Source organism: Telmatherina bonti, assembly GCF_933228915.1.
Source record: "Telmatherina bonti genome assembly, chromosome: 7".
NCBI lineage: Eukaryota > Metazoa > Chordata > Actinopteri > Atheriniformes > Telmatherinidae > Telmatherina > Telmatherina bonti.
This window is the reverse complement of record NC_136625.1, coordinates 11409159-11431887: the sequence shown is the minus strand read 5'-3', so window position 1 is coordinate 11431887 and position 22729 is coordinate 11409159. Positions and strand designations below refer to the sequence as shown.

Here is a 22729-nt window from a genome sequence, read left to right as displayed (position 1 = left end):
CTGACTCTGTTAATATACTGAATAAAGAGTTTATTCCATCTTCCCTTATGGCATGACCAGATTCCAAGATGGCAATGCCAGGTTTCATGGATGAGACCCAGTTTTCCTGCTTTCAAGTTCAAGTTTATTTGTATAACACATTTCTACAGCAACAGCAACTGCCCAACGTGCTGAACAGTAAAGCAACAAACAACAACTCTGCACAATTTAAAATTAAACACTGCATATTATCAAAAAAAAAAAAAAAATCTGGACACAAAACAAAAATCTAAGATAAAAGTTAAAAAAAATTAAAATACACAAAGAAAAAGCTCAGGTATGACCAAATGCCAGCGCAAAGAAGTGGGTTTTAAGGACAGACTTAAAATCAGAGACAGATTGAGCTGCTCTGATGTGAAGGGGAAGGCTGTTCCATATCTTAGGAGCAGCAACAGAAAAGGATCTATCACCCCTGGATTTTAATCTGGCCAGTAGGACCTTACGTAATAGTTGAGAGGAGGATCTAAGAATCCTGGCTGTAACATGTTGATGTGACATTCATTCATTAATTCATTTTCCTAACCGCTTAGTCCAATTCAGGGTCGCGGGGAAGCTGGAGCCTTCCCCAGCATCCTTTGGGTGAAAGGCAGGGTACACCCTGGACTGCTCGCCAGTCCATCGCAGGGCCTTATTGCTACTAAAAAATGATAGGAATAAATAAATAAATAAATAAAATAAAACATTTACATTTAAAATCCTTATCATCAATGACCCAAGAAAATAAAAATAAATGCAAAGCGTATTTTTCTATTGCTTTTTTGTGTGCAAACATTAAAAACATTAAAATCCTGGGACAGTTTCAGTTCATTATAATGTATAACAATCTTGCTGCTTAATATTATTGTACCATGTGGATAATGTATTAATTAAAAGTTGTTTGTTTTTTTTTTGTTCTACTGAATGTTTAACAGCAAATTATTTTAGTAAGTTGCACCTGGTTCTGCATGTATTTGTAAAACCTTTTAGTTTATTTGGATTAAATCGAGTTATAATGAACCAGGTCTGTAAGTGAGCAGAAATGTGTAGATGATGAGTAAGTTCCGACAGTGAATGAGACCCATTTTTCCTGCTTTGTGTTTTGGTTGGTGTGGGAGCGCCGCCGGGGTGACGTCATTTCGATCCACATCCACAGCAGCAGGAGGAGGGGTGAGGCGGACAGTCAGTCGCTGATCCACCGGTATCATGGCTTCCTAACCGGAGGGGGAAGCGATCGAGAGGAAAACAGGGGATTTTTTTTTGTCTGAATGCACCACTGATTGTTGCTCTTTCAGAACGTGAGAGCGGGACAGAGGGGCTCGGCCTCCCTTTTCGCCCCCAGCGGCCGCCCCTGGGATCCGGGATATACTTTTAATTCTTATCGGTGAATTTCCATTTTAAACCGTGGAAGATGGCCGACCCGGCGGAGTGCACCATCAAAGTGATGTGCCGTTTCAGGCCCCTGAATAGCTCGGAAGTGACCAGAGGCGACAGATACATCCCCAAGTTTCAAGGGGAAGACACTGTTGTTATTGGGGTGAGTTATTTTAAGTTGACAAGCTGCAGCTACATATTAAACATAGCCCTCAGGCACAGACGCCATTTTTGATTGTCTTGTAGCTACGCCTGTTAGCATCTTAGCTTGTTAGCAGGACTGACCTGTTCACCGCTGGCCCTCCAACTCCAGGCGTCACATCACATCTTATCCCATTTAATTTGCCACCATTTCTGATTAATATTGTGAACAATAATTGTAGAATCTAATCTCACATTTCAGAAAGCCGCTCCACATAATGTTAACACAAAAATGTCACAAATCGCAGTTGCCCTGTCACGGCTAGCAAGCTGTCATTCAACAAAGCCGCAGTCAGTCAGGCTGGCACAGGCTAAAATGTCGCCAGCGTCAGCATGCCCAACCTGCACGGTGTTCACCGATTTAATATCATGAAATCAACCATTGAACAGGTGTGCATCTTTAACTATAAACCTATCAGTTATGAAGAGTTTGAGTCAGCAAAACGCTTTGATTTGTTAGTGGTTATCACACTGCTGGCTAGCAGGCTAGGCTAGCTGCTACATGACAGATTAGCCGGCCTCGGCTAGCTGGTTAGTTTTAATACTGTAGCTTAATTAAAGCCAACATGAGCTAACTGACCAGCTGGCTGCTTAAAGTTAGTTGATGATGAAAGTAGTCAAGTGACCTGTATTAAATGTAAGTGTCCTTTGACCAGGTAAGAGGAAACAGACAAGGTATCATAAATGGAAGGCATACAAGTGGAGGGTGGTTTTTGCAATTCAGGCACACATTCATGGCTTTTTAGGGGAAATGACCTCTGTTGTTATGGCTGTGTTGTTTTCTGGGAGTATTCAGACGTTTTTATCAGTATCATTAGCCAAGAACCTGATAAATGTAAAAAGCATGGGGTGGAATTTCCACCCAAACAAAAGGAGGAAATTAGGGGTGGGAAAATCCAGTCGAAAAATCGAGAATCAGGTTGTTTTTTTTTGCTTCACAGTTTTAAAATTGATTATTTTATTAAATCTATTTTTCCCCAACTAAATAAAAATAGTCTATTATAAAATTTTTGTAATTTTTTATTGTGTTTATTGATCCTTTGGCTCACAGGTGTCAAACTCCAGTCCTCGATGGCCAGTATTCTGCAGGTTTTTGTTGTCCCCATGCTCCAACACACCTGATTGAAATTCATGAATAGGTTGATAAGAAGCTGCTGGATCCACTTGATTTAAATCAGATGTGTTGGCAGAGAGAAACAACAAAAACCTGTCGGATACCGGCCCTCGAGGACTGGAGTTTGACACCCCTGCTTTAACTTGTCTTCTTGGGCATTATAGCAGCAGAATGATGGTCTGGCTACTCTGTTGTTATTTTCCTCATTGAAATCAAGAAAAATGACGAGCAAAAAAAAAAAAAAAAAAAGTTTTATACATTTATTTTTAATCTACAAAAATCAGCAATGTCAAAGAATTGTGAGAATTGCAATTTAAATCGAATCGGCATCCAAAAAAATCAAAATCAAATTGGGACAAAAGCATATAGAAGAAATAATAAGAATGTGTTGTTATTGCTACTTTTTTATTTTAAATTCATTAGTTATTCATGTCAATAATATTTTTCTAATGGTTTGCCATAATATGCCTTTGCAATATTTTTTTATGTTAATTTTATGATATAGTTTTTTAAAATGTACTTTTAACACAAATACAACAGATCTTAAGCTTATGCATTAAAGAAAACAGCTTGGCCTTCTGTTCTTCACAGCTACAAAATAGGATTAAAAAAAACACACAATCATAAAAGTTAGGCTGACATATCTACATCCAAAAGCCAAGGGTGTTTATTATAAAAATAACAAAGGTTAAACATGTATTGGCCATAACAGCAGACTGTCTATGTGGACTTTGCCATCATAAGAATATGCTCACCAATGGAAAGGCAGCTGTGAAAGAGTTTATAAGGCAATGGATTACTATCCTAAATTCCATTCATCAGTATGACAGTTTTCTTAAATGTATATTAATCCTGCTCTTCTTAGAGTCAAATGACTACATTATGTGGTGAATTTGAAGTACAATGGCGCTATTCATTCATGTCATGCAGGAACAGAAAAGCCTGTTGTAGCTGCTGTGTGTCTTCTTCAACAGCTTTTCTGACACTCTTTTCAGGCCTTTAGTGACTACCATCGTCCTGTCTGTGCCCATAAGGCGTGGTATGGCCGTGCCCAGTTCAGAGTGCCAGTCATCGTGCCAAAATACCAGTTCACATTGTGAGAGACACTAAGCATTTGAAACTGGCAGCTAGTTGTCTCTGCTTTGAGAAGTGTTTAAAAGTGCTCATAAGCAGCAGCAGCAGCAGGGGCCTCTTAGGTAATCCCCTTGTTTTCTCTCCTGGTTACCAGCTGTTCATCCAATCAGAAAAGGCTCTTGGCTGGTGCTGGGCAATCTGTCTGGGTGGGTAGGGTAATTATTTTAGTGATGCACTTTGTTTTGCTGATGCTCTTAGTGGGAATGGTTGCCTCAGTTGGCTTGGGATATATTTATGCATTTTGAGACAATCTAGGGTGTGGTCTCTTTCCTGTTCCTGTAGCTTCATCACTTAGCCGCAGTTAACCCGACTACATATCATCATGTCCCAGGATACCTCTGATGCACCAAGTCGTCCCTTCAGTTCAGAACATGGTGATGGTGTTTTGATGCTCTGTTTAGTGAAAGATTGTGTTTCATATTATCGGTGTTTGTCTCCAAGAGAATATTTCTGACTTAAGCTCCTACTCAGTTGTATTTTGCCTTCAGGTCCTCCTACTCTTTTGCCAAAGAGGATGGAGGCGAAGTTTCCAGATGAGATGGCATGGATGTTGTTGCAAGCTGGATGTGCCAAGCTAGCTTTGCAAGTGAAGTGTAAGAGTGCAGCAGGTGAATTATTTAAGCAGCCACTGCTTCTTCATCGCTTGTACATGGTAACATCGGGTCCTTCAGTCTTGCATTGTTGTCACGTTTCCCATTTTCATATAGTAGTCAAGAACGCCCCCATAAGAACATGAATGAGCTACTTTTAGATGGTGTATTTTTGAAAGTACGTGAGAGATAAAGGGAAAGAAAAGGATTAGACAGATCAGTGAAGGTACTTCTACTGCGTTTAAACACGTAACATGAAACAGTCAGCACTTTTCTTTCCATACAGTAGCTTGGGAGTCTAAATTGCAATTGGTTTTATTGGTTTCTACCATGACAGTTATGTGAGGTGTTAGAGTAACCTTGGATTGTGCCCTTGTGTTACTGTCTCTCCTGAATAGATTACCCTGGCAGTATCAAAACAAAGCTATCAGGAGTGGAGGAGTGTGACGGCACTTATAAACATGCCGACAACACATTTTTACCATAATGACAATTTCAGCCGTTAATCTCATAAGACAGAGTTTAAGTAACAAGGCCAGTAGCAGCAGATGCTGCAATGACCACTTCAACATCGCTATTAGTCAATGACCATGTCTGCCAGAACTGATTGTAGCTCATCCCTCATGTTCTGGACAGGGTTAACTGCCAGAATGTGGCTCTGGGGCAAATTACAAATGCCGTTGATGAGTAGCCTACTACAGAGTCGTTGTCAGGGAGAGATCTGAGCTGGTGACCGAATTGAGGATGTCTTAGCTGTTGTACTGTGAATAATATCAATACTCATCAGCATGCTGGAGCTTTGAGTGCCAGGTTGTGACATAAGCGTGGTTTCACCTCAAATTAGAAATATGTTTACGTTGTATTACTGGTCCCAAACCAGTAAGCCCTAATCAGTCAAGGTTCTTGTAACTGTACAGGTGTTAACACTGAACTTGACTTGAAGTAGTCTCCTGACTTCAAGTCGTGGCTGTTTTATAATCCTCAGGATAACTATTTAGGGAGGTTCTTTTCTCAAACGTGAAATACGTCTCCGGTAGGGCTGCGAGCGTAATACTGGAAGTGCGACAAGTCAGCTGGGACTGCAAACCTCGTGCCATGCAAGAAGAAACTTGCTTGTAACATCAGTTTTCTTGCCCTTAAATCCAAATATTGATTACTACCTCACTCGAGATGTGCTTTGAAGTTTTGACAAGTCTGTAGGAAATCAGTCAGCAGTGCTCTGCTTGATGGAAGGCGACGGCTCCCAAATTGTAGCTTTGTGTTGTTTTTTGTCATGAAGTCTGTTGTAGTCACCTCCCCTCTGCCCCAATCTAACCAGTCATACTAAGTACTGGGGGTTGGGAATCGAAAAATTGAATATCTGGATTTTTTTTTGCTTTTTAAAATTTTTTATTTTTGTTAAAAAAAAAAATCAATGAAAAAATATCCAATAAAAAAATGAGTAATTTTCTTGTTTTTATTGATCTTTTCATTTGTCTTCTTGTGCATTATAGCAGCAGATTGATGATCTGGCTACTGGGTTGTTTTTTCCTAATCGAAGTTAAGAAAAATGACTAGTAAAAAAAAAAAAAAAAAAAGTTTTGTACATCTCTTTTTTCATTTTTAGTCTATAAAAACCAATAATATCGAAGATTTGCGAGAATCATAATTTAAATCGAATCAGCACCCAGAAGATGGGAATCAAATCGACAAAAGCATATCGTCACAGCCCGATTGGATAGTGTCACCACCGAGGGCTTCGTGCTGTTTGAGGACTGCAAACCCTTTACTTTGCATGGGATGAGGATGATACGGCTATCATGAATTTCACTGGAGAGTAAATGTTTGATGGGTTTATAGGCAAGGGAAGCTCATTTGTATAGCGCATTTCATGTGCAATACAATTTAAAGTGCTTTACATAAAACATTAAAAGCATTACAGATGGTGCAAATAAAGCCTTAAAAAGCAGTAAAAGGAGCAAACATCACAATAAAACCATCATAAAATCATCAATGAAAAAGGTTAGAAGCAAGATGAGTTAAAAGTTACCTTATAGTGCAGATTTTAGGCAAAGACACGAGAAACTAAATGTTTTTAACCTGGATTTAAAAGTGTCTGCATTTGGTGAAAATTTGATCTCCACTAGTAGTTTGTTCCGCTTGTTAGCAGCGTAACGGCTAAATGCTGCTTCTCCATGTTTGTTCTGGACTCTGGTCTGGACTGGTTGACACGAGTGTTTGGATCTAAGAGCTCTGATAGAACATCTGGATACACTCGCCCTTTTTTCTCTTTTACTTCAACATCATGATAGCTGTCATTGCAAAAACTTTTTGTTTGTTTATAAACAAAACTAAGTGACTGTGTCTGAAAATGAAAACATAATGTCGTTTGACAAGTTTTTCTTAGGAAACACCTATAAGATGACTTATTGAACTGGTCCTGCTGTAAATCACTGTTTACAAAATAACTGGTCATGCACAGATATCACACATAGATCTGTTTTAAACATAAGAAAACCAAAACAACGTACAAAAAACAATCAAGAGAAAGAGAATTTAAGATGAAATATCAGATGTTAATCACATTTTCTTCTCTATTTTCCAGGGTAAACCGTACATGTTTGACAGAGTCTTTCAGTCAAATACAACACAAGAACAAGTGTACAACGCTTGCGCCCAAAAGATTGTAAAAGGTGAGCTTGCCCACGTTAATATTAACAACTACAGTGTGTTACAGTTGTTGACTGTCCGGTGTTTTTATCTTGTCATGTAAACAAAACGATGTAAATCACTGCTCACAAGGTTCTGTCTCATGTTCTGTAGATGTTCTTGAGGGATACAATGGAACAATTTTTGCTTATGGGCAAACATCATCTGGCAAAACACACACCATGGAGGTAAGGCTGATTTCCTGGAACCTTTTTTTTTTTTTGATTGAATAGGCTTGTTTGAATGTAACCATTCTTTTCACATAGTTATATGGCTTTAATTTGCGGTGTGATTGCAGGGGAATCTCCATGACACAGATGCAATGGGCATCATCCCCAGGATAGTGCAAGATATCTTCAATTACATCTATTCCATGGACGAAAACCTGGAGTTTCATATCAAAGTAAGTATAAAAGGATGTAGTGTTGCACTACCAAGGCACTGGTCAGACGTTAGACAGATGCCATGCACTTGTTACAAGTTTGGTTTTTAATCTTTTAGAGTCGAGCAATATGCTCAGATGAAGGCTTCCTACTTCTAAGTGAAGGAGGAGGCTGATATTTAACATTTTGTACTGCTGCATCATGTTTCCTGTATGACTCATCTTTTCTTCAGCTCTTTTATGTTGCAGCTCATAATGTCTGAGTTTAAAGTAGAAAAGAATATTTAACTGTCTGCATGTCACATGAAGCAGATGATGCGTTTATTGGCGCATTATTTAATATTTTATGAAGATTTAGTTATTAGTGTACTGCAGATTTTATCAGGTGTGTTGAAGAAGACACAGAGTCTGTTTGCAGTATTGCCACATAATGATGCTGTTTCTCTCTTCACAGGTTTCATATTTTGAAATCTACCTAGACAAGATCCGGGATCTTTTGGATGGTATGTGATGGTGATGGTAGAGCTCTGATTCCCTTATGTCCCAATTTTTTATTTTTTATTTTTTTTTTTTGACTGAATTGGGATAACCAAGATTACCGCAAGCCTGGAAGATTTACAGGAGAATGAGCTGTTTGTGTTTGGCACGATGAGGCAAATAATGGTCGTACTGTAGTTATAAATGTGGTTATTTCTTATGTAAAAACATGATCTTCTAAATAAATTGTAAAAGGCAGGGCTTTATCTGTTTAAAAGTTCTCCATTTCTAAGTTAAAGATGGCAGCATCTTGGTTTTAAAACCAAAAGTTGGTCAGTTTTGTGATTGTTGTTTTGTCCACTGAGAGGCTCCTGACTTTCTGTTCTGTTAAGTGGGGAAATACTGAAGATTTCCAAGAGTTTTTGCAATAAAATGAGCAGAAATGAAGACGAGCCATTAAGTCAAATGAAAACAAACAACAAACATGCAAGCACCAATATGAAGCACCAGTTTTTAAGACATTAACATTCAGCTGTGTATCCTCGGCGCAGTGCTTGTACTTCTTTCAAATGTATTTGCTCTGTTCTGTTTGCAGTGTCAAAGACCAATTTATCAGTGCATGAAGACAAAAACAGAGTACCTTATGTAAAGGTGAGACTTTTTGTCACTTGTCAGAAATCCAGGAAAACCAGTTGAGAGCTTAACAAACATGCCTCACGCTCTGCTTCTGTTTTCTTTATTTTTTTTTTTTTTAAAGGGCTGCACTGAAAGGTTTGTCTGCAGCCCAGAAGAAGTCATGGATACAATCGATGAAGGCAAATCTAACAGACATGTAGCAGTAACAAGTAAGACACCGCTCTGCATTTTTTTTTTTTTTTAGAAGAATCTCTGTTTGGAGACTTGTGTTTTTGAGGCAGATGGCTTTGTACTCCTCAGACATGAACGAGCACAGCTCCAGGAGTCACAGCATCTTCCTGATAAACGTCAAGCAGGAGAACACTCAGACAGAGCAAAAGCTCAGTGGAAAGTTGTACCTGGTGGATCTCGCCGGGAGCGAAAAGGTGAGACGGAGCATCCTTCGTGCATATGGTCCAATCAGCCGCGGTCACCACAGAGTAGTCGTAACACCGGCAAACCTTTGTGATCTACACTCACCTTGTATTGTCTTGTTTACAATCCACTCTGGGATCCCATTTCACTTTATTCTTTGTCGCAGCCATTAAGAATTGATATTGACCTTGGGTCGTCCTCTGTGATGTGCAGGTCAGTAAAACAGGTGCAGAGGGAGCTGTGCTGGACGAGGCCAAGAACATCAACAAGTCCTTGTCATCTCTGGGGAACGTCATCTCTGCATTGGCTGAGGGAACGGTCAGTAGCTCCAGACTGCTCCGTACATTTTTGCTGCATTATATGAGCACATAAAGTCTGAGGTTTTTGCTACTTAAGTCCAAAGGATGTCGACTGCAGTAGATGTTTCCTAGTCGAGGTTAATGTGCAACAGATTTGTTTGTGCTGCTGCATGATATTAACCCAAATCCTCTTTTTTTGGGACAATTATCTGTCTTCAGTTTAATCTTTATCAACCTTGAGGCTTGATTATTTTATTTAGATGAAGCGTCTTAAATTAAAGGTATTGTTGTTGATGAAAGCAGGCAGCAGAGGAGCCTGAGCAGTTCATCAGCTGCACAGCCCTGAGCCATGGTGTGCACGATGAAAACCAATATCTTTTTTTTTTTTCTTTTAATCTTCTTTGTATGAAATTTTCATTGCCCGTAATCCACAAGTCCTTTTTTTTTTTTTTTCCTGGCTGTGGAAATATCTTGAGCAGATAAGAACTTTCCTCCAAGCAATGTTTTGTTTTAGCTTTTCATCCCAATTTCATTCCTTTCGCTTTGATCAAGTATTGGTTTGTTCTCCGGTTTATCCGCCCTGTAAACAACCTGCGGCGGACAGCTGCTGATATATTTATGGTGGTCTCGAACAAATGGGCTTTTGTTGGGAGATGAGCTGAGCATAATGGCTTGTGAAGGACGATGGCAGCCTGCTGTGGTTTAGCTGTTTTTACCAGTACTAAACGTGTCTCTCGTTATCGTTTTAACTGCAGGCTGGTTTCACTAAACTTGTGAGAGCTGAAACATAAGCAGCTACGTCACGTTAGAAACCAAAACAGGCTTTTTTGTTTTTGTTTTATTTCAGGACAGCAAGTTTAAAAAATGTCAGACTGGTTTTTGTTTTGTGTCGTAAGTGGTTTGACAAAAAGTCCTCAGTTTTAAGAGACTGTTGATGCATTTCATCTTATATCAGTATCTAGAAACACACATCAACAGTTGCTATTAAATTTTCATGAAGTATTAATCTTATCGCGATCAATTGTCAATGTCTGGTGCTACATTTTAAACTGTGTATTTTGTGTTCCTTATGTTCAGGCTTACATCCCTTACCGAGACAGCAAGATGACCCGTATACTTCAGGACTCTTTGGGTGGTAACTGTCGAACCACCATAGTCATCTGCTGCTCACCTTCCTCCTTCAATGAGGCTGAAACTAAATCCACCCTAATGTTCGGACAAAGGTTAGTAGGCCAGGAGGAGAACAATTGCTTTCTTACTTGGTTCAAAATAACTTGGTTGGATATATTTATGTAACATAAGACAAATTTCAGTTCATCAGTTCTTTTTCAATCATTTTCTTAAGATTTAATATCATAAAATACATTTTTAAATCATGAAAATCCTTTTTTTTTTTTTTTTTTTTTGAGAAAAAAACCCAAATAAAGCCAGAGATTCTTTATTTACTTCATGTTCATTTGTTTTTATTTGTTCTGGTCAAGTTAGTGTCTCATACATTCTTTGAGTTGGATTAATCGTAAGATGTCTAAATGCAGAGCAAAGACCATCAAGAACACTGTCACAGTGAATATTGAGCTGACAGCAGAGCAGTGGAAGCAGAAGTATGAGCGGGAGAAGGAGAAGAATAAGACACTCAGGAACACCATCACATGGTTGGAGAACGAGCTTAACCGCTGGAGGAATGGTGAGGCAGCATGTCGGAGAACTGCAAACACCTCGCGTGTCACCCACCCACTCACACACACACACACACACACCTGCTAAACGTGTTTGCTCGTCCCTTTTGCAGGTGAGAGCGTGCCGGTGGAGGAGCAGTTTGACAAAGAGAAGGCCAACGCCGAGGTGTTGGCTCTGGACAACATAATCAACGACAAGCCGGCCTCCACGCCCAACATGCCCGGCGTTCGCCTCACAGATGTGGAGAAAGACAAGTGTGAGGCCGAGCTGGCCAAACTCTACAAGCAGCTGGATGATAAGGTGATGGAGAACACACAGCAGAAGCCACTACAGTCATCATGCTTTATGAAGGTTTCCATGACCGTATTTTACGATGCAGGCAGGTCTTCATGCATGCCGTCATCCTTCCCCACATACCCTACTTGTTCACATTTAAGTTGGTCTAAAGCAAACAGGACAGCTCTGTAACTAACAGAGACACTGCTGGATCAACAGCCCAGCAGTCACCATCACTGCCGTATTGTAAAAAATGTCATTTTTTATATTCCTTTACATTTCTTAGATGCCCGTCTTATTTTGTAAGACATTAGATCAAATCAAACTTTATTTGTATAGCACTTTTCATGCTTAAAAACAATACAAAGTACTTTACATAATAAAACAATTTACATCAAAATAGACACATACACCCATAGTCCCCTTTCACCCACCCACAACCACCCTAACCCATGCCTTATTAGCCCCTATAACAGTTAAAAGATGAATGGCCAGGTACATTTGTACCAGATGTGCACCAGATAAGGAAACGATATTCTCAGGGTGCATCTACATCTACATTAGATGGGCTTGCACCTCCCCTACTCTGAGTTTGTCAAGCAGAATTTTATCAGGGTGGTGGGGAAACCACCGGAGGAGACTGTTGCAGTAAATATGGGCGAACCGTTTGCTCAGTAAAGTCCACAAACTACAGCAAACAGAGAAAGCAGCAACTCTCCATGTACTAAGTCTGCTAAAACCAGGAGGCTGCAGATTGAATCATTCAGACTTCCCTGCGCCTGTTCAAGCTGCTCTTCCACTCGCTGAAGGTTCCCTCCTTCCCTCCGTTTATCTTGAAGTGAGAATGTAGAGAAAGAGGACCGACTGACTCCTCTTTAAATGTCGGGCCAACAGATGTGGAGATTATCTTTTTGTCAACGTTAATCCGTAGACATTGTTCCAGATGGCAGGTCTGCAAATGTACAAGGATGCTGCATCATCAGGGTGGAAACAAACGGAATTAAAAAAAAAACATTTTCTGCTTTTTAAGGAAATCCTGTGTTTTCCTTTCAGAGTATAAAAATTACATTTGATTTCATAGATTACTGGATTTATTCCACATACATATTTAGTGCAAATTCCTCCACTGTGAAGGTTCATTGCTACTTTTAACACGTGCTGTGAATGTGAACGTAACTGTGTGTCTTGTTGCTTTCCAGGATGAGGAAATCAACCAGCAGAGCCAACTGGCTGAGAAGCTGAAGCAGCAGATGCTGGACCAGGAGGAGGTGAGTGCCGCAGGTCAAACAGGTGGAAAATAAGCACAGGTGCAGATTAAAGTCGTGATCTTAGTGTGAGGAAATGCATCAGAGCTGTCTAACTGTGTTTCTATTGCTGTGTAATAATCTGTCAGCTTTACTGCAAACTTCTTGTTTTTTTTTCCTGTCATTCTCACAAATATTCCAACTCAACCGTCTCTTCTTGCACAGCTCATTGCTTCGTCTCGGCGTGACCACGAGAACCTCCAGGCTGAGCTGAACCGCCTGCAGGCTGAGAACGAGGCCTCCAAAGAGGAGGTGAAGGAGGTGCTGCAGGCTCTGGAGGAGCTGGCTGTCAACTATGATCAGAAGAGCCAAGAGGTGGAGGATAAAACCAAGGAGTTTGAGGCCATCAGTGAGGAGCTTAGCCAGAAATCTGTGAGTTGCAAAGTCATGTCTACATGCTTGCACACAGATTACACTCCCATTCTGATCTATATCATATTCAACTCTAAAACATCTTTCAAACATTTCTATCTGCTGCATACTCTTCATTTCCCAAACTTGTAAAATCTTTTCACTAGTCTGGAGAAGTTCACTGCAAGGTGAAAAAGGACTTGATTAAATGCCGTCATTTACATGATGTGCTGCTCTGTTAACAAACGCAGGACATAGGTCGTAAAGAGCGATGTGACACTTTATTATAGTGCAGACACAGTGATGAAAAGCTGCCGACAGACTCCTCCTCTGAGAGGTTAATGCATAAAAAGGATCTTTAACCTTGGGTGTGGGTTTATTCTGTCTTCTTATCGACTACATTTCATTGGCTGCGTTTCTGCCTGTACAACTGTACTAGTTTATTCATACTGGAAAATAGCTTCATATTGGTTTTAATTATTCCATTAATTAAAATGAATAAAAATATTTAATTATATTATTTTTAAATTCAGTTTAAATTTATTAAATTTACTCAATTAAGTTATTATTTATTAATTATTTGATTATTTATTTATTTATTATCTATGAATTATTATTAATTTAAATTATTATCAAATTTACTCAATTTATTCAATTTAAATATACAGCAATCACTTCTCATCCGGTCATTTCTCATGTGACATTGATTGCATACAGTTTTTTTTTTTTTTTTTTTTTTTTTAAACTTAACCAGAATCCTTTGTGCTCTTTAGTTTGTTTGACATCCTGTTAGGTTGTCTGGATTTTACAGCTTGGTCCAACTTGTGTCAACAAATGGACAGATTTGTCTTCAGCAGGGCACAGAGCCACGTCTGTAGTTGAGTTCCCAGCTGTTATATTCAGAAGTTTCTGCATTAAAACGGTGTGGAAATGTCACAACAAACCTGCAGCCACTCTGTTTCTACTGCTAACCAGCTACGGCTGTGCTGAAATGTTATTTAGAGAAATTATTCCCATTTAGGTGCTTTGTCATTTTTTCACTTAATAGCTAAACTTGCCAATTATAGATATAAAAAAAAAAAAACACCTGAAAGTTTTCATGTTCAGCTGCAGTTAAAGTAAAAAACACAAAATAAACATTTATCCTAAAATCTTCTTTCTTTGCAGTCCATCTTGTCCTCTTTGGACTCTGAGCTCCAGAAGCTCAAAGAGATGTCCAACCACCAGAAGAAGAGGGTGACTGAGATGATGTCTTCACTGCTCAAAGACCTGGCAGAGATTGGCATTGCCGTAGGCAGCAATGACATTAAGGTATTGAGGCGGTTTCTGTATTTTCTTACTCTTCATCTTTCTCATCGGTTTTACCCCCCCCCCCTCTCCCCCTCCTCATCTTTGTCCTTCTGCCACGTCTTCGTCTTAACTTTGTGCTTCTGGCCTGTCAGCAACACGAGGGCGGCAGCGGTCTGATTGACGAGGAGTTCACAGTGGCCCGTCTGTACATCAGCAAAATGAAGTCGGAGGTAAAGACGATGGTGAAACGCTGCAAGCAGCTGGAGAGCATCCAGTCAGAGAGCAACAAGAAGATGGATGAGAATGAGAAGGAGCTGGCCGCCTGCCAGCTCCGCATCTCCCAGGTACAGAGGAACCAACTTCATATGAACACATCTTTATGACAGTACTGGGCACTTCCTCTTAGAAATCATACAACTGTATACTGTAAGTATTTTTCTGGGTCCTTTTGTGCGCAGCATGAAGCAAAGATCAAATCCCTGACGGAGTATCTGCAGAACGTGGAGCAGAAGAAGAGGCAGCTGGAGGAGAACGTGGACTCTCTGAATGAGGAGCTTGTGAAGCTCAGCGCTCAGGGTATGAACATGTGTTGTCTGTATAGCAGAATGAAATCTGAAGGGCTTTCACTAGCGGCGTGCCGTGCACAGAAAACCACCTGCTCCTTTTGTTGTGATGATTTCTGAAGCGACGGTGGACAGATCTAATGTGTTCTGAACTGCACAGCCTGAGGTTGTTTCCCAGGCAGAAAAGTCGCCGTTCATTGTGAGACACGTTGATGTCTGTGCTTACTAGGGTCTAATAGTCGCTAAATTAAAAGGAAAAAGCAAAATATTCAAGCAGTTGTTTTCATCTAAGCCATGTTTTACATAAGCAGAGCTAGCTTGTGGGGCTGCTACTTAACTTTAGAGACAGTATAATATTTTCTGGAGGAAAAACTCTGGAGTTATGTCCCGTCCCATGGTCTCAGGCTCATCTCTTCAATATTTTAGTTATGTCTGGGGGGGGAAAGGAGCAATAACATAGACATGAGCAACATCTGAGTGACATATATCAACAGATCAGTGAAAGTTAACCATTAATAAAACATATGTGCTCAAAAGGCATGTAAGACTCGAGCAACATTGGTTACAGTTCAGTTCTCCTGAGAGCAGATTTCTACGTTGTGTATATTTGTATCAAAACTACATATCAGTTTTTTTCTGGTTTACAGAGAAAGTCCATGCTATGGAGAAGGAAAATGAGATCCAGACTGCAAATGAAGTCAAGGTACATTCCTGGTTTCCATTAGAGAAGCATACATCATGTTTTATTTCAATAAGATGCGATTAAATACAGAAGTAATCAGGTATTGGTTGTTGTATTGATTCTGTGGGAAGTTGGCAGTCCTGGAACTTACCGATACTTCAGTGCAGTTTTGCAGAAAGATTAATAGAATATTCCAGTGTAAAATCAAAACGATCTGTTCATTTCTGCAACCAGGAAGCAGTGGAGAAGCAGATTCACTCCCATCGTGAAGCTCACCAGAAACAGATCAGCAGCCTGAGAGATGAACTGGACAATAAGGAGAAACTCATCACGGAGCTGCAGGAGTAAGAACCTCAAATATGTTCATGTTGCTGCCGTAGGAGTTCATGTGGAGTGAAAGATGGAGTATGATGTAGATTCAGAAGTAAATAACGGGACATGCCGTCCCAGCGAGGAGCTGATGGCGAAGCTAAGAGAAGACAGGAAACAATGTTGGGCCTGAATGATTGTGCTCCTTTTCCTCCAGTTTGAACCAGAAGATCATGTTGGAGCAGGAGAGACTCAGAGTGGAGCATGAGAAACTCAAATCCACCGACCAGGAGAAGAGCCGCAAGCTGCATGAGCTGACGTACGCTTTAATAGCACTCACACACACAGTCCCTCCCCTGGTCACTACTCTTCTCTGTACTGTAGGGATGTGACGATATGCTTTTGTCCCGATTCGAGTCAGATTTTTTTGGGTGCTGATTTGATTTAAATTGCGATTCTCACAATTCTTTGATACTGCTGATTTTTGTAGATTAAAAACAAAATAAATGTATAAAAATTCATTTTTTGCTAGTCATTTTTCTTGATTTCAATTAAGAAAAAAACAACACACTAGCCAGAATATTATGATGGATTATTTTTATTTTTGGAAATTTATTTATTTTTTTTTTAACAAAAACATCCATTTTAAAATTGTGAAGCAAAAAAATTCTGATTTTTTTTATTTTTCGATTTGATTTTCCCACCCCTACTTTACTGTATATTAATATGATGAAGAGCGTCTGTTTATGTATGTAACTCTACATACATGTTAACTGCTTGTAATGTGTGGCGGTGTTCAGGGTGATGCAGGACAGAAGGGAGCAAGCCAGACAGGATCTGAAGGGTCTGGAAGAGACGGTGGTGAGTTCACATTAAGTACAGCAGTCTGTGATGATAAGGACGGTGGATTTTACTTTATTGATTTATCTATCAATGCATTAAACACCCGTTTGACCTTTTCTTTCAGGCCAAGGAGCTGCAGACTCTGCACAACCTGAGGAAACTCTTTGTTCAGGACCTGGCCACCAGGGTGAAGAAGGTCAGCCGTTTTCTCATTCATCTCTGACACTTACAAGGGGATGCCACAAAACAAACACCATATGCAAGATGTGCGGTTTTCCAACTGAACTCTGTGCTGACAGATGAGTCTACAGTAGGATGAGTTAGCTGAGGCGACACAGATGGCAGGACTGAGCTCATGAGGGATGTGTGTGTGATGTGTTATTTTACGCAGAGTGCGGAAATGGACTCTGACGACACGGGGGGCAGCGCGGCGCAAAAACAGAAAATCTCCTTTCTTGAGAACAATCTTGAGCAGCTCACCAAGGTTCACAAACAGGTGGGAGTTAAATGTGGACTTTTCCAGGACTTTTACTACTTTATCTCTTTGTTTTCCAACCATCATGATGTTGTATTCCTTTTATTGCTGCTTTTGCTCAGTTTTGCGGCAGAGATCCAACGAACAATGATTTTAAATCCTTGCAAACTGCTCCACAGCTGGTTCGTGATAATGCAGACCTTCGCTGTGAACTTCCTAAACTGGAAAAGCGTCTTCGTGCTACGGCTGAGCGGGTCAAGGCCCTGGAATCTGCATTGAAGGATGCCAAGGAAAACGCTGCCCGCGACCGCAAACGCTACCAGCAGGAGGTGGACCGCATCAAGGAGGCCGTCAGGGCCAAGAACATGGCCAGGAGGGGACATTCGGCTCAGATTGGTCAGTGAAGTTGTCTTTTTGTTTGTTTGTTTGTTGTTTTGTGGTTGGATCTATGATCTCTCACACCTCATTCAGACTCAGTTGTGTGTTTAGGAGCACTTTCATGTCCTTGTTTTCTTATGTTGGCTCAGCTTTCTGAGGTTTCAATGAAATGTTTCAGAGCTTCTTTGGTGAAAAACACCACAGTGAAACACTTGTTTTAAGCCAGGGGCCTCGAACTCTCGGCCTCAAGGGCCTCTTCCTGGCAGGTTTTCATGGTTTCCCGTGTCCAACACACCGTAATCAAACCAAATGGATCAACTTCTTCACAATGACCCATTCAACTCAATCAGGTTTGTTGTATGAGGGAAACAATGAAAACCTGCCTTAAAGCGACGTTGAGGGGCCGGAGTTTTATCGTTTTAAAGCATCATTTATGTTTTTAAGGCGGAAAGCTTCATGGTGAGGAGCAGCCTACTCGCTGTAACACTTGAAATGAATTCAACAGGAAACTTCAAGCAGCTTTGCTTGTATTTTTTACCTGCTGATACTCTTCAGCTGAGTTAGTTGTGTGATGGCGGACGGTGGTGTGTTTAGGAACAACTTGGTGAAAGATTTCCCAGCTTTCATCTGGGAAATAAATGACTTGAACACTCATTAGAAGTGGATTTTCCAGTTTGGGTATCAAACATTAGACAAATGCTTGCTGGTGTCAGATGAACGTTTAGACTGTATGAGCAGCGATGAGAACATGTTAACCCATCGGCTTCCAAAGACGTCTTTTGACATCTTTTCGAATCTGAATGTTCACTTGCTGGTTTTGTGGTTTCTGGAAACGGAAAGCTGATTTTGCCAGGCGTGTGTGTCTAAATGTGTCCCAAAATGCATGTTCCCAGCGCACACCCAATGCGCTGTGAAGGCAAATCTGCACGCGCAACCTAAACACACCCTGATGCCCTCCACATCTGTAGACCCAGAACTCAGTATTCTAAGGGTCGTATAAGATGAGGCCAAGCGCTGGCAGTACGTTTGTCTCTGCCGTCACGATGACTGGCCTCTAATCAGTTCATAACAAAGCAAGAGAAGAGAATTTAAATGTGGTACTTGACTAAAAACACTGTAGTTTGGATTTAAAGCGATAAATACGAGGAGGCCAAACGTTTCCACCCTGACCTGGACGTGTGACGCTGAAATCATCACGAGTCTGAACAGCTTTCTGGGATTTCCAGAGTTCTGGAGGCCAGATGATGTGACAGGGTTTGGCTTTTGTGTTGGAAGTAACTCCTCTAATCTCCATCACTTTGTCCCTTTAACTCGCTGGATTTCTCCTCATTAAACTGGGATGAGAATTAGAAGTAAAGCAAGTGAAACATTCTGCTTTAAGTTCTGAAATAATGTTTTTTATTTCAGTTTGTCGTCACACACACACACACACACACACACACACACACACACACACACACACACACACACACACACAGGGTGATGTCAGGTGAAACGTTTCAACTCTTCCTCTTCTCTTCATCAGCCAAACCCATCCGACCTGGGCAACAACCAGTAGCGTCTCCCACTCATCCCAACATCAACCGCAGTGGAGGAGGCTTCTACCAGAACAGCCAGACGGTGTCTATCAGAGGAGGCGGCAGCGGCAAGCCCGACAAGAAGTGAGTAGAAAAAGCTACGTTTAGTTTGGGACGGAGGTTTCAGACATTTTTTAGCTTTTCTTTGTAAAACAGAGCTTTGCAACTTTATTTAGCTGGAAAACCCTCCTCATTGTGCGCTCATCTGATGCAGGTTTGGTTGCATTTCACTGATGGTTTACTGGGGTTTTTTTGCAGCTGAGGAGCAGCGAGAACGTAGAACAACACGGACAGAAGAAGCCATTTCCACCCACCTGCCCACCCAGACAACCTGTCATTCCATTACAGCAAACAGGCTCCTCGTCGCAGCTTCAGAGCCACCAAGGAGAACCTGAATTATAAATATATATATATAAATATTCCTGGCCTGTACAGCTCCAGCCCCTCCCCCCCCTCACACATCCCCCACCTACCTTCACCCATTTCTCATTATGAATTCTCTCTTTTTCTCTTACGGGATATAATTACAACAAAAAAAAAGGAAAAAAAACTTTAAAAAATGTAAAAGCTATTTTAATTTAAAAGGCAGAATAATATTCTTCTTCTTCACTGAACCAAACGCAGTCTTGAGCGCAGCCTCGGCGAGCGAAACCGCACGCAATTCGAATGTGTCGCTTCGGTTTCGGGGTTTTTTTTTTTGTTTGTTTTTGCACAGTCTGTCGTCATCGGTCGTCTTCGTGCGAGTAGTTCTGCACTGTGCCAAGCTGAATGTAAACTGGTAGCAAGATCCGACAAATATATCTGAAAATAAACACCTTTAAAAAAAGAAAAAAAGCTGAAGAGGAGACCCTACCAGGAGAAATCGCTCGTCTATGTAGGCTAACCTCTGTACATTTCATGATGGGTTGTTAACCACACTTTTCTCTGGATAGATTTTAGATGCTTCTTAAAGAAAAAAAAGTCCCAAAAAAAAGTTGTTTTGAATTGACTAGATGGCGTCGAGCACTGCTGTTCTGTCCGGTCTTGTTGTACAGATGTAAAATTTGGCACTACTGCACACGTTTCCCTGGAAGAGAGCGTTGTGAGGAAACAGCTGGGAAGCGGCTCAGAAGAAGGATTAAAGGAGAAGCCAAGCGGTGCGACTGTGTACTGTAGATGTATTTAACTTAATACCTGTGGAGGCCAATTGTTTTTATCATTAAGTTAAAAATAAAACCTATACTCGTTATCGGTGGCTTGGTGAGAAGGATGAGACGAATGTAGAAGGAAGGAAGGAAAATGATCCGGTTGACACCTTTTAGCCTTTGCTAAGTAGCTGAAGGAACTGTTTTTACTCCTCTCAGAGGTCAGTGAAGCTGTGTTAACGGATGCTATTTATATCTCTGCACATTGGAGCACATAGACTTGCAGGCATTTAGACTGAGATAGCACACACACAGTCCTTGTCCTGTCCTCCATGGGTCCCTGTCTCTCACTCATCTAGCCTCACATATCCAGGACCTTCGTCGAAGTTGTGAACCCAAGGGTCAACCCCCCCCCCCCCCCCCCCCCCCCCAACGTGTCATAATTTCTTTTCAAGGGTGCCTCGCTTCTTCTTTTGTCTTCCTCCCACAAGCTTTTTTTTGTTGTTTCTTTATAGATTTCAGACCTTGTTATGCTGGGTTTTATGTACTGTAACTCTTGTTGTTCCATAGATGGTGTAGATTTTCTTTTTTTTTTTGGTTTGTATTGAAGGGGGGGGGGGGGGTGTCAGTCGACGGTTCAGACCCTTTTGCTGCTGATCAGCTAGTCAGGGGGAGCAGGGGTCTGAAATTGCACAATAATCTTCAACGATCATGTGGAGGAAGGGTGTATTTAACTAAATCTAGGGGAGGGATTGTGTGATCTGTTGTGTTCTGTTGTTTTGTTTTTTTTTGTTTTTTGTTTTTTTTTTTTATTCCCACCACATTTTTTTGTTTTATCCCCCTCCCCCCCCCCCCCCCCCCCCCCCTTGTGAAGCCCCTGGTGCATTTGCAGAAAGCTTATTGTGATTGTAACTCCCAGCATGAGAACACTAACATCTTGTGCAAGTGCAATATTCTGTTAATACACTGTATATCAGCCGGCTGGCGGGGTGGGATCAGGGTTTGCAGCGGTGTCCAGCCACACCTCTTTCACCTTAGCTTTTGTTACCCTTACCCTGGTTCTCATGTGTATTTTCCCATTGACGTTTTCATCAGGAAAAGCTCGAGCAGCTTCATGCTGGCTGTGAAGGGAAGCGACGCAGACAGGAACTTTTTTTTTTTTTTTTTTTTAAATTTTTTTTATTTTGGGAAAAGACGGATTGAGGAAATCTCTGCTGATGGGATACAGTATTCAAACCAGGGCCAGTGGAACAAATCTAGCCTGAAAGGAGGGATAGCCTTCCTCTCAAAGGTGTCATATTAAAACCTGCCCTCAGAACAGGAAGGTTGGGTTTGATAGCACTTCTTCACAATATCTGCACTCAGTAAAAAAAAAAAAAAAAAAAAAAAGGAAGAAACACTCCATGTGCGGCTGTTGTTGACTGGAGGTGAAAAGGAATGGAGCTGCTTGTTCAGACCAACAGATCAAGTCATCAGGATGATCTACAAGCTGCAAGGAGAGGAGTCGCGCGCCCCCCCCTGGTGTCTATCTAGAGCATCTGTGTGTGTAACTTTCTAGATTAGGTGGGATTTGGAGCGTGGACCTCAAAATGTTTCTCCTTTGACCTTCCACCGAAACTGGATATCAAATGGGGAGGGGAGGGGGGTGTGGGGTAACAAAAAGAACACAGCAAAGATTATGTGTGGTGTTTATCTAAATTAAATTTTGCATTGATTCTAAATTAAAGAAACAAAAGTGTAGCCACTTTTTTTTTATTACTGTGTAATAGTTGGTCGATTTTTAACCGGACAGTTTTGGGGATCTATCAGTGGACATGGTACTGGATCATTCCTGGAGAACTGGGGCACAAGATACGGACGGAGGCAGGAAGTCGATGAGATCACAGTTTTGGATTGACTGCATGATGTAAATGTATGTGTGATTAAATAATTATGAGAAACGCCGTATTTCTGCTCGGTCATTGGAGTCCTGGAATAATGACTCGTACGAAAGGATTAACCACATGTCATGAATCACTCCATCACAGCTGTTAGCACTGATTTTTTTTTTTTTTTCAATCCAGTTCTTGCATCATTCGCCACACCTCGGCCGTCTCTCACACATTTCCTGAAGTCTGGCTTCTGAGGAACCATCTGTTTTGACGGATCAGCTGAAGATCTAGATGCATCTCTCTGGTCCTGGTATTATATCCTGTGTATATACATGCATCTCTACAGAGCACCTATCCCAACATGTAGCATGCCAAAATACTTATCGATCACTGCCTATAAAATCACTCCCCATTCAGGCCCAAAGTAATTATATAGGAATGTGACCAAACTTTCCACTTTAAAGCTTTTAAAGCAACCCACACAAACAAGGTGTCATAGGAAAGACTTCACTCATGGAGTCATGGTGGGACAGGAACTTTGCAAGCCGGCAGGCAATGTGGAAAACAACTAGTCATTAAGTCAATAAACTTGGCTGTTAAAACTTTTCATTCCACCCCGAAAGAAAAAACAATCCTCTGCTAACGTGCTTCTTCTTTGACTGCCTTCATTTGAAGCTGAGCATGA

The 22729-nt window shown here is 40.9% G+C and overlaps 1 protein-coding gene across 1 annotated transcript; it reads left to right on the top strand.

Moving 5' to 3' along the window:
• Positions 1-1227: 1227 nt before the first annotated feature.
• LOC306758926 (kinesin-1 heavy chain) lies at positions 1228-22059 on the top strand. Its single transcript, XM_079244361.1, has 26 exons — positions 1228-1552; positions 7013-7100; positions 7231-7304; positions 7415-7519; positions 7953-8001; positions 8571-8626; positions 8733-8820; positions 8912-9036; positions 9239-9343; positions 10402-10547; positions 10860-11008; positions 11114-11301; positions 12477-12545; positions 12747-12953; positions 14100-14243; positions 14375-14566; positions 14681-14798; positions 15433-15488; positions 15702-15811; positions 15994-16095; positions 16577-16637; positions 16744-16815; positions 17011-17115; positions 17274-17490; positions 18998-19133; positions 19308-22059. Exons 1-26 carry the CDS (start codon positions 1427-1429, stop codon positions 19309-19311), a joined length of 2892 nt encoding a protein of 963 aa, XP_079100487.1. The 5' UTR covers positions 1228-1426; the 3' UTR covers positions 19312-22059.
• Positions 22060-22729: the final 670 nt, after the last annotated feature.